The sequence below is a fragment of the Grampus griseus genome (assembly GCF_964374135.1).
Source record: "Grampus griseus genome assembly, chromosome: 13".
Classification (NCBI taxonomy): Eukaryota; Metazoa; Chordata; class Mammalia; order Artiodactyla; family Delphinidae; genus Grampus; species Grampus griseus.
Window position 1 is genome coordinate 9,812,950 of NC_139007.1, and position 15,265 is coordinate 9,828,214.

Genomic DNA, 15,265 nt, shown 5'->3' on the forward strand with positions numbered 1-15,265 from the left:
CCTATTAGAGTGCCAGCAAGGTTCTGTCATAGATATAGGCCAGATTATTTTAACATTTACATGAAAAAATAAAGGAACTTGAATAGCTAAAATAATTTTGAAAAAAAAAAAGATCAGTGTGCCTAAATTTAATTATTACTATATAGCTATAGTAATCAAGACTGTGCAGTTTTGGCAGATTAAATGTAAAATGTATAGCTATAAAACCTTTACAGGAAAACATAGGAGTAAATCTTTGGGAACTAGGGTTAAGCTAAGAGTCCCCAGACTTGTCACCAAACGGTTGACCCATAAGAGAAAAAATCGATCAATTGGACCTCACCTAAAGGTTTTGTGGAAAAGCCTGTTAATAATATGAAAAGGCATGGGCATTTTCTGGTGGTTCAGTTGTTAGGACTCCATACTTTCACTGACAAGAGCACAGGTTCGATACCTCGTCAGGGAACTAACATTCCACGTGCAGCAAAAAAAGAAAAAAAAATAAAGGCAAACTACTATTGGGAGAGAATATTTCCGAATCCTATATTCAACAAAGGACTAATATCAAGAATATATAAAGAAATCTCAAAACTCAAGAGTGAAAAAAATCAATGCAATTAGAAAATAAGCAAAAGATACTTCAGTGAAGAGGATACACAGATGGCTAATAAACACATGAAAAAATATTCATCATTTGCTATTAGGGAAACATAAATTAAAACAGTATACAACTATCAGAGCGACTAAAATAAAAATCAGGGCCAACCCCAGAGCTGGTGAGGATTCAGAGAACTAGATCACTCATTCATACATTGCTGGTGGAAGGGAAAATGGTACAACAACTTTAGAGATAATCTGATAGTTTCTCCAATGATTAAACATATCATTACCACATGACCCTGCAATTCCTCCCCTAGCTATACACCCAAGAGAAATGAAAACGTATTTCCACACAAAACCCTGCACATGAATGTTCACAGCAGCTTTGCCTGTAATAGCCGAAAGCTGGAAACAACACATTCGCTTCAACAAGTGAACAGATAAACAAACTGTGGTACATTTATACCATGGACTATTATTCAGCAAGAAAAAGAAACCACTGACAGAACAACCTGGGGACTTCCCTGGTGGCCCAGTGGTTAAGACTCTGTGCTTCCACTGCAGGGGGTGAGGGTTTGATCCCTGGTCAGGGGACTAAGAACCCACATGCCCCCTGGCACAGCCAAAAAAAACCCAGAAAAATAAATCCCCGTGTTCATAGTCTAGTGGTAGTAGCGCTGGTGATGAGGAAACAGACACGTAAGCCAGACTGAGTAAAATATATACCTGGTTGGATAAGGGTGTAATTTGGAAGAAATGAAAACAAGTCAGGAGGGTGAAGTTGTGAGTTCAAATTCGGAGCACATGGAAGGTCTCCCTGAGAACCAGGTACAAGTCATGAAGATACTAGTGGTGGTGTGGGGACTGGAAGGGGCCCGAGCTACACACTCATGAGGGAAGAGGGACAGTTCAAGGGCCCTGAAGCTAGAGCATGGGGCGGGGTAGGGGTACTGTCTAAGGAACTGGAGCTGGGACTAGAAAAAGTGGGGACACATCAAAGAGGGCGGGGATCCCGCTGTAGAACTTTCAGCCTGTACTCAGAGAAAAACAGGCAGCCTTTCAGTGTTTAAGGGACTCAGTTTAATTTCCCTTCGATGGAATTCCTCTGGCCCTTGTGTTGGAGAAGAGACCTAAGGGGGATGAGGGCAGACAGGAGGATGCTGCAGTGCCCAGAGGAGAGCTGGGAGCGGCTTGGACCACGTGGTAGCAGGGAGCTGGTGAGAAGTGACTAGACTTTGGATACACCCTGAAGTTCCACCTACGGGGATTTGTTGAAGGGTTGGGTTAAAAAAATAGAGAGAGAAAGAGAAATCTTAGAAGGACTCCAAGGTTTGGTGCTGGAAACTCTGAAAGACGGCATTGCTGTGAACTGATGCGGAGAAGACCACAGGAGTAGCAGGTGTGCTCACAGCGCGGTGAGGGCAACTTGATGATTAATTACAGGGAAACCTGAGGGGCTGGGAAAGTGAGTCCGGCGTCGTTGGCATAGCCATGTGATTTAAAGCCAGGAGACTGCAGAGACCACCGAGGGGATAAGTGGTAGCGATTGCGAGAGAAGATGGGGAGCCTGTCCCTCGGGTCTTTGTAGGGGGTGCGGGGAGGTGACGGGGAGGGGAGGGCCTGGCCCCCGCGCTTCCTTTTTTCCTGCTCACACCAAGTAAGGCGACTTGCCCCAGCCCTCGTGGGACCGGATCCTGAACAGGACACCTCTCTGTCCCGCCCCAAGTCCCAGCCCAGTCCGGACCTTGAGAACCTGAGACCTGAGGGTAGGGTCGCGATTGCCACCCGGGAAGTCAGAGGTCCGGCCGCCAGGGCCGCCGCCCGCAGGGCGAGCCAGGTGACCCACAGGGTCCGAGCAGACACGTAGACGGAGAGGGAGACCCTGTGGGCCCTGACGCCCCTCCTCCCCTGCGTCCTTCCACGCTCTTAGCCGGTCACAGGGTGCGCTGGACGGCGCGCGACTCCGGCCCCCAGGAACTGGGCGCCAGGAACTGTCGGGGTCGGGGCGGTGTCTGCCCAGATCTAATCACTTTCTTTCCAAACTCCGGACCTTAGAAAGGAATCCTGAAACGCACACTCTTCCCGGAACAGAGCTGCTCAGGAGATCGCGTTTTAAATCGGATGAGGCTAGAAGCCTCATGTCCCTTCATAAGACGCCACTTCGGTTCCCGCCACTAGGACGATTCCGGGGAAGAGTCGCGGGTCTTCGGCGTCTTCACGGGGAAACACCCCGCCCAAGAGACACGTGGCCCCAGTTTTTCCTACAAACCACCTGCAGTCGAGAGCGAGCTCAGGTCCCAGGGGCGCCAGAGCACCGGTCCGGAGTCGCCCCCACCCAACCCTGGGGCGGCTCTGCGCGCGGTCGGGGACCCGCGGGTTCCCGTCCCCTCGTTTCTCCAGGGTCTTGTCGCTGTCCCCGGGGACCTCCCAGTGGAGCCACTGGTAATGAAGCCCAGCCACGCGGCCCCTAGAAGCGAAGGAGATGTCAGCCTCAACGCAGCAATCCCTGGAACAAGCAGCAGCTACACGTTCTCCCCCTTCATTGAGCCCCTTTATGTTGCTGCATTCTGCCTTTTTAAAACCCTCCCCCGCTCCGTAAGGAACATAACAATATGTATTCACTAAGACAATTTGCCAAGTGCAGATTTCCCCCAAGGGAGGAACTTAGTCTCCTTGGAAGACTTCTAATAACCGGAGACACTCTTGCCAGAGGGAGTACGACTGTGCAGTCCTTGGTAAGCGCTGGTTGTGGAAGCCTGGCTCGAGCCTCCAGTTTTGTGCCCCCCGCGCGATCCCGGATAAAACCCAATCCTGCTCCACTCGGGGCTGAGTGTCTTCCTCTTCTCCAGCCGGGTACCACTCGGCGCCCCACAGATGCCGCCTTCCCACTGTCCACCTCTATGGTAGCATGATTTCTGCTTTTTTTTTTTTTAAATAAATTTATTTATTTATTTTTGGCTGGTTTGGGTCTTCGTTGCTGCGCGCAGGCTTTCTCTCGTTGTGGAGAGCAGGGGCTACTCTTCGTTGCGGTACGCAGGCTTCTCATTGCGGTGGCTTTTCTTGTTGTGGAGTACAGGTCCTAGGCGCGCAGGCTTCAGTAGTTGTGGCTCACGGGCTCAGTGGTTGTGGCGCACGGGCTCAGTTGCTCCACGGCATGTGGGATCTTCCCGCACCAGGGCTCGAACCCGGGTGCCCTGCATTGGCAGGCAGATTCTTAACCACTGCGCCACCAGGGAAGCTCGATTTCCGCTTCTTAAAGTGGCTACTTCTCCAACATTCCTCAATATCCTCTTGCAAAAGCAGATTTTTGTTAGGATATGAAGGGCAGAATTTCAGTGTTGGTTAAGTCAAACTCTGGAAGGTTAAAACCTTGAACACTTGAGTTATTTCAATACATCATTTTGAGAAAATCTTATAACCGAATGTTAAAGGTCATTGCTGCTGTAGGACTGGGTTGAAGCAAGCATCGTCCTACGTGATGTCCAAGGAAGTCTCACCATTTCACGTGCTCTGCTTCCCACCTCCACCCCATTCCCTGCATTTTCCATCAATGATTTTTTTAATTTTTATTTTATACTGTTGTAGAGTTGATTAACAATGTTGTGTTAGTTTCAGGTGTAAAGCAAAATGACTCAGCTATACACATACATGTATCTATTCTTTTGCAAATTCTTTTCCCATTTAGGTTATTACAGAGTATTGAGCAGAGTCCCTGTGCCATACAGTAGGTCCTTGTTGTCAATGATGTCTTTTGAAGAAGGAACACAATGTATATGTACTGGTTTTCTTTAAAAATAAGTTTCAATGGTATAATGCTGTAAAAATGGTTCAATCTCAGTGGGGCACCATTTGGCAACATCTTATCCATTGAAATGTTAAAACTCTTTAACCCAGCAGGTCTGCATTTAGAATTTTATCCTATAGATATACTCCCACATGTACAAGGATATATATTGCAACAGCATGTCTGATCAAAGCAAAACACAGAATACAAGGTAAAGATTCATGAACAAGATAAATACATATTTACAATGTAGGAAGCCCTAAAAAATAAAAAGCAGTGAAAAAGACAAAAGTCCTCATCCTCATGAAATTTCTATTGTAGCATGAGAAAGAAAAATAGAAGTAAATTTGTAGTATCTCAGGTGAAGTCAGGTTCAATATGCAACCATCCTCAAGATACATTGTTAAGTGAAAAGATACTGCAAACTGTGTACTGTATGCTACCATTTGTGTTTAAAAGCATATATGTACATATATCTTTGTATTTGCATAGAAGAGCTTTGAAAAGATAGAGTGTTTAAATGAGGAAAAGAGACTTCATTGTATAGCCTTTGGACCATGTATATTATCCATTCAAGATACTTTAAAAGGCATATGTTATATTAAGCATTGACAACCTGCAGAGTCTAAAATGAAGTCTTCCTTCCTTCCCCTTTTGGGTCTGATGAGATTATCATAGTGCTAGAAAGATAAATATCTCAAAAAAATACATACACAAGGAGTGTACAATAATTAATTTGGAATAAAATATAGATAAATAAGAAAGTTTAAATCCATGGTAATATCAGTTTTTGTACCCTATTTAAGTGTAGTTGGGATAATAATTCTTATAACCATCCTGATTTGTTTGTAATTTGTTTTTTTAAGCATTGGAAGCACATTTATGTTAAAATTGACATTTTAATGAAGAATCCATGAATATTTGAATACGTTTATCAATGTTAAGGCATTTAAAGGTTCAATAACACTTTGCTAAATTCATAAGTTCTATTTTAATAGCTATGGAAGCAGTTATTTAGTTTTCAAGGAATATTAAGACTTATATAAGTAGTATAATACCCTTGGCATTTAACCTAGTACAAATAGTTAGATTTCCTCTCCACTCACAGAAGTCCTGTTCATGATGGATGCTACAAACCAGATTCTGAGGAAGCTGCCAGTTATGATGGACGTTCTTTAACAAATATATACCGAGTGCCTCCTAGGTGCCGATGCTATTCTAGATGTTGAGGATGCACTGGGGAACAAACAAACAAAAATTCCTGTCTTCGTGGTGCTTGTATTTGAGTGCCTACTCTACGCTGGGGACACAGCAGGGACAAGAGAACCAAAATGTTCATTCCTGTGGAATTCAAGGTTTTAGTAGCAGTAAAGAGACAACAGATCACTAAATGTAGGGGGAAAATGGGGTAAAGGGGAACAGAGGAGTGAGAGTTACTCACTAATACTGTGTTCTGAGAATGCTTTACAGAGCCTTGCACTTGAAAGGAAACCAAAAGGACGGGGGAAGCATTAGAGTTTGTTTTGGATTTTCTTAATTATCTGCATTAACTACGTCTATTTAACATCAGTAATAGTATACATTTTGTTTCACAGCTTCCTTTTTTCACTGAATAGACTGCGAACATACATTTTTACATAACCATAAATGTAGATCTATATCTACATTTACCAAGTCTCCTAAATGGTAAATATTTAGGTTCTTTGAAATATTCAAAGTATTCGGAGCTGTTTATCCGTGTCTTTCTCTTGAATTTTTCTTAGGACAAGCTGTCCCACTTGTAAATGAGTGGGCTAAAGGTACTGTGTATTTAAATATACAAGAATTGTAATACACATTGTACAGTAGAAAGCTTCTTTCAAATGATATCTCCCAAGTTCACTGAAAGTCCACCCTCCCTGCGACCTTGGACTGTGTGATGTCTCCACCCACTCAAGGCTGGTTCTCCTGCTAAGGTAAGAGAAAAATGCGTCCTGCCCAAGCAGTACAAAACTTAACAAAGAAGTGTTTCCTCCAGGCTCAGACAAGGAGGGAAATAAATGTATGTGCCTGAGGGCCCGTTTCCAGAGCTGGAGAAGCAGTGAGAATACTCACTGGCCACACTCCCGGGGCAGAAGCATCATGGGATCCAGGACCAGGCCCTCAGTCTTGTGTGCCCAGCGGTGTCCTGCCCAGGGGACCATGTGGGACTCGGGGGACCCGCTTCTGGCCTTCGGTCTTGTGAGGGATTGGGGTGGGCTCCGGCTGGGGGGACGGGAGGCAAGGGGATCCAGGCTGGGGATCCATTCCTGGCCCCTCCCTCCCTTCGCCCAGCCCGCTCTGTGTGGGACGTTGGGGCTAGAGAGCCAGCCAAGCTAATGGTCATAAATACATAGGCCTGTCTTCACTCTCACCTGCAAAGTGGTCTGGGACACCAGCTCCAAGTGCAGGGACGAACTGTGGGCAGCAGGACAGCTGCAAGGAACGCAGAGATGGGCCTGCAACCTCTCCAGGGGTGGCCAACCCAGTGGAGAACCTGGCGGGAAAACCTGAGACTGCACACCGCCCTCAGCCCATGTCTGGTGCAGACAGACCCCCATGCTCCGGCTTCCACTTAGTTCCCAAGCTTTAGTGCTTCCCAGACAACCCCAAACAGCGTAAAGCAAAGAGGTGAAAAATTTTTAAAAAGGAAGAATATGGATGCAGAAGCCAACTTTTGAATAAACAGGAATTCTAGAAAGAGGTAAGACAAAACAGATGCGAAAAAATGATGAACAAACTAATTTTAGAACATTTCCCAGAGGTTAAAATCAGAAAGGCTTAAATTTCTCAAAAGCATCACTGGAAGCTAGGGGACACTGAAGCAAACCATGAAATTTTGAGGGGAAAATTATTTCTAGTCAAGAATCTATAGCCAAATGTCCAATTAGCTGTGCAAATAGAATGAAAATATTTTCAGACACGCATTCTTCCTTAGGAAATGACAGAGGACTGGCTTCATCAAAATGAAAGGAAGTCTCTCTCTGAAGAGAAGTAAAATAATGAAAGCATTGCCTCAAAAACCCTGAACTTGGTGTGGGAACCTCTGGGTTCTCAGGCTAAATGCAGCGCGGGGAAGCCCAGGGTAGACTAACACTCAGAGTCCAAATTCCATATCCTTACCGGACCTCCCCACCTTCCAAACCCACCCACTCTCTGGACACAGAAACACTCCCAAGCATTTGGCTAAGGCAGGTAGTGAAGTGCAAAGAAAGGGATTAATCCTTTTACCGCTGAAAATTCCGTTTTAAAGCTAATATTTTAACCCAAACTAGACTCCAAAACTGAGGAGATAACGAACGATGAAATAAATGCATATTTCACATATATGTACAATTTTCAAGTACTATAGAATGAAGCAATCTATTGTCAAATAATCAGACAGCCTTTGAAAATTACAGAGATACAATATTATACCTAGGAACATTATAGCTAGAAAACTGACAGCTATGAGGTTTCCAAGTGAACTTCTAAACTCTAAAGCACCTTTCCCTTGGTTCCATGAAATAAAACATTTTATTTCAAAAATTCACTTGCAACCTGTTTTTACATTTTTTTTTGTTGCCCACTGCTCTTAAGCTCCACCTGAAAACATGTACTTCTCATTTTCATCAACCCGGCACAGCAGATACCAGCTTCTACTACCACAATTACCTTGCATGCTTCCACTTCATATTTCAGTCTGGTTATCAGCTTGCAAGTGTCTATTTCTTTCTTCAGCCTGTACCAATTTTTCCTGCAATTCTGCTTCTAATTCTCTGCTTCCTTCCTGGAATTCAGTTAGTTCATTCCCAGCTTCCTGGAAGCTAATCAGAAACAAAGCAGGAAAAAAAAAAGAAAAAAAGGAAGTAGGAAAGATAAGTTACACTAGGAACCACGAGGATCATCTTGAAGATGATTATACCTGTATCAATTTAATAATTTTTGCCTGAATGCTATCACCACTACTCCAAAATATAAAAAACAAAACAAGCGGGCTTCCCTGGTGGCGCAGTGGTTAAGAATCCGCCTTCCAATGCAGGGGACGCAGGTTCGAGCCCTGGTCCGGGAAGATCCCACAGGCTGTGGAGCAACTAAGTCCGTGTGCCACAGCTACTGAAGCCCACGTACCTAGAGCCTGTGCTCCGCAACAAGGGAAGCCACTGCAATGAGAAGCTCATGCACCACATCAAAGAGTAGCCCCCGCTCGCCGCAACTAGAGGAAGCCTGCGCGCAGCAACGAAGACCCAACGCAGCCAAAAAAACTAAAAAATACAATAAATAAATTTAAAAAAAAAAACAAGCAAGAATAAAAAGTAAGTCATGGCATCCAGAAAGCCTTACTAGAAAAGGCTCTAGTAATCCACAGGGCGTGCCAGAGAGCAGCTGGCTTAGATAAAAGCAGTTACATCTGCAGAAGCTAGAGTATAACTTTAAAAATTGTGAATCACTATGTTGTACGCCTGGAATTTATATATTGTACCTCGACTATACTTCAATTAAGAAAAAAAAAAAAAAGACTGCAGGAGCAATACTGTGAGGATGAACTGATAAAGAGCCTGCTTTGCCACTGGAAGTCCTGGAGAGACATTTACACATTTGGGGAGAGTCTGGGAATGAAGGAGTACATAGACAAATAAGCATTTGAAAAAATAAAAAGCAGTATTTGAACAAAGAAGGAATTTATAACATCAAGAAAAACAAAAGTTTGTGCAAGAAATCATAGTAAACTATATGCAGCTATGAATATTGTTTACAAGACCACAATAGTATAAACTTGAATACTGTTCTAACAAAATTGTATAACTGAGCTGGGAGGATACCAGGTCTGATGAGTCTAGGTAAGCTGGAGGAAGACAGTGAAAGATGTTGAGAATGATTTCTGTGAGAGTGATTTCTGTGCACTCAAAAGAGTGTTTAGAGACTTCTTTGAAAATTAATATTTTATTTTCTCAAATTATAAAAACCAAACCACCAGTCCTCCCTTAAGCTTTCAAGTTTTACTTTCAAACCTTACTATGCTATTCATAAGCCTAGAAAGTTTTAACAATTATGTTTAATGGCCTCTGAATGGCACAAGGTCCCACTGACATATTTAATTAACTAAACATCCTCATACATGGCAAAAGGATTGCAAAGTACTTTAATCAAATAACAAATAAGAACTTCCCAATTACTAATACCTTCAAACCAAATAAATGAAACATTAATACGTTGAACCTGAAGTTCTCTTCAGTGATCCAATATTGAATATAAACTAGGATTTCATCTTAAAGTCACACATCTAAATCCATTACTTAATTATGTATTTTAAATTGGAGTTGCAAAACTGTCTCTCTAATATGCTAAATTATCTAAAATATTACAGGAACCTAAAACACCATGTATATGGATTTCTTTCTTTTTTTAAACCACTTTGGAGAATATCTAAAGTACAATAAATTGCTTATACTAAAATGTGTACAATTTGACCAGTTTTGACATATAGACACATCCAGTGAAACCACCACTGTAATCAAGATAATGCACATTCCCATCATCCCCCGAGAGTATCCTAGTGCCTTTTTCCACTCCCTTCCTCTCTCCACCCCATCTCCAGACTATCACTCCCTGATTTCTGTCACTACAGATTAGTTTGCATATTCTAGGATTTTACATAAATGACAGATTCCTTTTTAACACAATTACTAATACTATGGTTTTAATTCTCTTAAGCATTTCTTTACCCAATTCTGAAACTTCACTGAAGTAAAGGATCTCTACACACACACACACACACACACACACACACACACACATGACATTAACATGCATAGAACTGCCAGTATCCTCTTAGGCCAACCAAGGAACAAAAATATCATCGTCTAGGGAATTCCCTGGGTCCAGTGGTTAGGACTCTGTGCTTCCATTGCAGGGGGCAGGGGTTGATCCCTGGTGGGGGAACTAAGATCCAGCATGCTGTGTGGCCAAAGGAAAAAAAAAATCATCCTATATCATTTTGATATAAGAAACAGATTTTCATGGGGATGCTTCCTGAATTGGATTCTCGTTGGTGACACTGATGGGGCCTCACATGTCAATTTCTAGTTGCTATGTTAGTGGCCCCCAGAACCTACAGGGGAGGTGGTGACGGAGCCCAGATCCTTGGGTTTCAGTTATACACTCTCCTAATGGTTCTGTCTACCCACGGACGTTTATAAGTCTATCCCATCCGTGAGGCTTTGAATGGATCCTTTGAATGGAGCCCTTCTTTGGCTCCTAATTCATATTCTGCTTAGGTCTGAAGACTTTTAACCCTGTCAGACGCCTGCAAATTTCTCATGCACTTCTTTGGCCACAGAGCAAACAAGGAGCCTGACTGAATTCCGAGGCTCTCTGGACGCTGGATCTGGGCATGATACGCCAACCACTGGTGGGAGAGCTATGTACCTTCATCCTCCTGGGCAGCAGTTAATAGGCAATGCTTTCAGCTGGACAGAAAAATCAAGAAATGGAGCTATAATCGTGTTACTTTCAAGGGATTTCCCTCTGGGGTGCAAACCACACGGACCAGGCGCTGTTGGGTGTGCGCAGCCGTCTCTTAACAGGTTAAGGCCGAAGCGTGAAATGCAGTGGCATCTGGGGAGGGTGCTCAGTGGTCAGGGTTCAGGAGGAAGTGGGGAGGGGCTTACTTTGGCCTCCGAATACCTTTTTCTGCTCCTTGAGCGTTTGTTTTTCCGACGTACTTCATTAGGTTTTCCATTAAAATTTATTCCAACGCCTCGGGAACGCTAAACTGGTCCCATTAGAACTGTCTGAAAGGCACCCGGCTATCTGCAAATAACGATTCGCTCCTCTGAAAGCTGTCGGCCCGACGTTGGATCTTCCCTACGTCTCCGCGGCTGTCCTGGCCGCCCAGCGTCCACAGTTAAGGCTTCCGCAGCTTCCCGGTTGTGGCCTCCAGCCTGGCGCTCGGGGAAGCGGCAGGATCCAGATGCTACCACCCAGCGAGAGCGCCCTGGGCGCGCGCCCCAGCGCAGCTGCGCCTTCCAGGGAAGAAGCCCCGGCTGCGGGCTTCGGAGGCGAGGCCTAGAGTCCAATGAGGAGGGCGCGGGTGGGGGAGGGGCTTGCCGAAAGCCCTGGATATAAGGCCGGTGGGCCCTTGCGGCGCCGTGTCTCACGCGCGGCCGGCGATTGGCAGCGGACCCACAGCCCCCTGCAAGGCTCGCCGTGGCATGGCCGCCCCCAAGAGGTTTCCGACGCTCGTTCAGCTGGAACAGCGAGAAGGGACGCTCTTCGAGGTGCTCGGTAACCTCACCAAGCGGCCCTACTGGTTTCACTCCGAGTACCTGAAGAGTCCGAGGGCAATTCACCTGGAGGCCTGGCTGGTGGAAGCAATCTTCGGTGAGCGGGCCCGAGCGGTGAGGCCTAGGCCGCCCCTCACCGCAGGCTGGCCGCGCCCAGGCAGCCTCTTCGCGGCTCTGGCTCGCATCCGGGCCCCCGCTGCCTCCCCTCCCAGGCCCCACTGCTCAGCACCTCGTTGCTTCCTGCGCAGGCCTGGGCGGAGAGCACATCCCGCATGTCGAGTGTGTGTCGCAGACCCTGCTTCACGTTAATCAGTGGGACCCGGACGGCGAGGCTGAGATCTTGATATTTGGACGGCCTTATTACCAGAAGGATGTATACACGATGATCATGAACTTGGCTGACTATCACCGCCAACTCCGGGCGCAAAGTACGGGGCCGGGAACAATGAAAGGTACCCTAGGCAGGCCCCGGGTTCCTTGGGAGGGATTCTGGTGCGTCCTGGCTGTGCCGGGGCAGCGGTCTCATCCTCTTAATTCGACTGGAAGAAGGTTTCCTCTTTGCAAGGGATCCAGAGGAGCAAATTGACCTCGTTCTCTCAGATTCTGGGCTCCCAGCCCTGCAGCCCGAAGGGGTAACTCCTTATGTGGAGAGTATGTGGGACACAGGTGCGACCTCCTCTCTTTGCTCTTCTTCCAGGCTCTGAGAAGCCTCCTGCCCGGGAGGCGGCCACCCAGCGGTCCCCCAGTGCAGTCCGACAGGCGGCGACCCATCTGTGCCCCGGCGAAGCCCGGGAGGGCGGGACTCAGCGGTCCCCCTGCGCGGTCCGGCAGGCGGCCACCCAGCGGTCCCCCGGCGCGGCCCGGGAGGCGGCCACCCAGCGGTCCCCCGGCGCGGCCCGGGAGGCGGCCACCCAGCGGTCCCCCGGCGCGGCCCGGGAGGCGGCCACCCAGCGGTCCCCGGGCGCGGCCCGGGAGGCGGCCACCCAGCGGTCCCCCGGCGCTGCCCGGGAGGCGGCCACCCAGCGGTCCCCCGGCGCTGCCCGGGAGGCGGCCACCCAGCGGTCCCCCGGCGCTGCCCGGGAGGCGGCCACCCAGCGGTCCCCCGGCGCGGCCCGGGAGGCGGCCACCCAGCGGTCCCCCGGCGCTGCCCGGGAGGCGGCCACCCAGCGGTCCCCCGGCGCGGCCCGGGAGGCGGCCACCCAGCGGTCCCCCGGCGCTGCCCGGGAGGCGGCCACCCAGCGGTCCCCCGGCGCGGCCCGGGAGGCGGCCACCCAGCGGTCCCCCGGCGCTGCCCGGGAGGCGGCCACCCAGCGGTCCCCCGGCGCAGCCCGGGAGGCGGCCACTCAGAGCTTCCCCGAAGCTATCCAGGGTCCGGTTACCAGGTTCTGAACGCGTTTCGGGCCCAGGAGCAAGAGAGCCAGGCAAGGTCAAAGTGGAAGCCCCTCCTGGAACCCTATCCTGCTGCAGAAGCTGAGAAAAGAATGGTGTGGGTTGTTCTTGGCTTCCCCGCTCCCCGCCACTCCCTGTTAAATGTTTGCAAACACGAATCTAAAGAGTTCTAATAAAGCATCGAATTTCCCTAACGTCTGTTAATTGGCAGGGGGAAGGGGAGAGACAGGCACGTCGCTCCAGCAACCACTATCTGCTCCAGGTGGCTTTCTACCCAGAGGCAGGTGAGAGCTTTCTAGCCGCCCGGGGCCGCAGTCTCTCGCGCCTCGGGCAGGTGCTTCCCCTGTGCTCCTTCACCACGCGCATCTGGCTTTGCAAGGTGAGGGACCTCTCCGGCCGTGGAGTCTGTCCTCATGGGAAACCTTTCCAAGCCTGAGATATTTCTACTCAGAGACAAGGGATGCGAAAACTTGGTTTCAACGGGCCTCACGGGTGGGCACATCATAGCGCTGCAAGCAGAGACTTCCCAGCTCGGGCAACTGCTGGCGACTAGGGGAAAACTGAAATGGCCAGGACAGCGCAGCTGTCATCTTCAAGTCCTGCCCGGGTCACTCGACCTCCAGTGATGTTTGGAGCCAGCGAGACACAAGCAGTGCTGGTGACTCTTCCCTGCTAACTAGTAACCGCAGCAGTGGGGAGCCCTCCTTGTCACTTTTTAAAATTGAAATATATTTGACATATAATACAGTGTAAATTAAGATGTACAACATGTTAACTTTATACACTCACATGTTGTACTATGAGTACCACCGCAGAGAGAAGTAGCATCTCTATCAGTTTGGCTTCCTGTTCCTGGCTGCTGGCTGGGATGCTGGTGCCCTGGCTAGAAGTAAACTGTTGACAGCTGGGTGTTAGGATTTTTTTTTTAAATAGCACAAGTCAATTTAGTGCTATGAAAATTTTCATTTTAAAAATCCAAGGAAACCTAATTTTAAAGAGCAGGGAGTGGTATGTCTATTGTAGACCCTTTGGTCACCAGTAATGACGACTCCAATTTTGAATAAGCCTTTAGTTTATAACAAGGGAAATAAAGATGCAAAGCTGAATTTACAAATAGGCTATTAACTATTTTCAGAAGAGGCAAGGCTGAGTGAACCTTAAACATTTAGACTCAAAATCAATGCAGACTCAAAGTTTCAACTGAGGCTACATCAGAGTAGAATTAAGACTCAATCTTGATTTTTTCCCCCCTCTGGGTAGTACCCACATGACCAGAGCATCAAATTCTGTCCTTTACAAGAAAGATTACTGAACAGCAGGTAGCAAACCAATGGAACATTTAGGAGTCTGTGACTATCCCGAAACTAGGTTTAATATACCCTATATATACACACATAGACATGTCTGAGATGATTTTATGAAAGAAAATGGTAAGATACAGTAAACATCCTTGGTTGGAGATGAGCCAAGAAAAGGAGACTGAACTTTAAATAAAAGCATTTAGATGTGATGACACTTAGGTAAAATTCCTTATGCCTATAAAGTGTTGATTTAAAAAACAAAACAAAACAAAAAAACCTTACTGGTTTCCTCTCCAAGCAGGGCATGGACCAGTGACATCCAAGTTTTCACCCAGATCAAAGTCCCCAGACCTTCCTATCTGCCGTTTCAAGCTTACTGTCTTACGGAAGTAACAGTTTAACTTGCACTTTTACGTAATTGTACACACCTTTTTTCCCCTTCTTCTAGCAGCTTGATTTTTCTCAGGATGGGTACCGTTTGATTTAGCCCTTCCCTTAGTGGTTGATTAGTTTGTTTCTCCAATTACTCAATTACAAACTGCTGTCTTGAATTTCTACGTGCATCCTTGAGTCCACGTTGGAATATTTCCCTAAGAGAACTTCCTAGAAGTGGAACTGCTGGTTAAAGAATAAGCCCCTTTCAGATTTTATATTGCCAAACTGCCCTACAAAATAGCCATGCCGATTATCTTCATACTACATGGTACGAAAGCTACTTTGGCTTTACTCACCCAAACTCAAGATTACCAGTCTATTTTACGTCCATGTGTGTCATTTTTTCTATCTACCCCACTGTTTTAACTATGTATCTTTATACAGTGTTTTAATATCTGAGAGGGCTAACCTACTCACTGTTCAATTGGCAGTCTTGCAATTTATTAAAATGCATACAAAATTAGTTGAGGGAAAAGGTGTATACAGATGGCTTC

At 46.9% G+C, this 15,265-nt stretch overlaps 1 protein-coding gene across 1 annotated transcript; it reads left to right on the top strand.

The window, feature by feature from the left end:
* Positions 1–11,574: 11,574 nt before the first annotated feature.
* Positions 11,575–13,035, top strand: KHDC3L (KH domain containing 3 like, subcortical maternal complex member; the record flags this gene model as incomplete). Its single annotated transcript, XM_082669162.1, has 3 exons — positions 11,575–11,743; positions 11,895–12,074; positions 12,344–13,035. 3 exons carry the CDS (start codon positions 11,575–11,577, stop codon positions 13,033–13,035), a joined length of 1,041 nt encoding a protein of 346 aa, XP_082525288.1.
* Between the last annotated feature and the right edge of the window lie 2,230 nt (positions 13,036–15,265).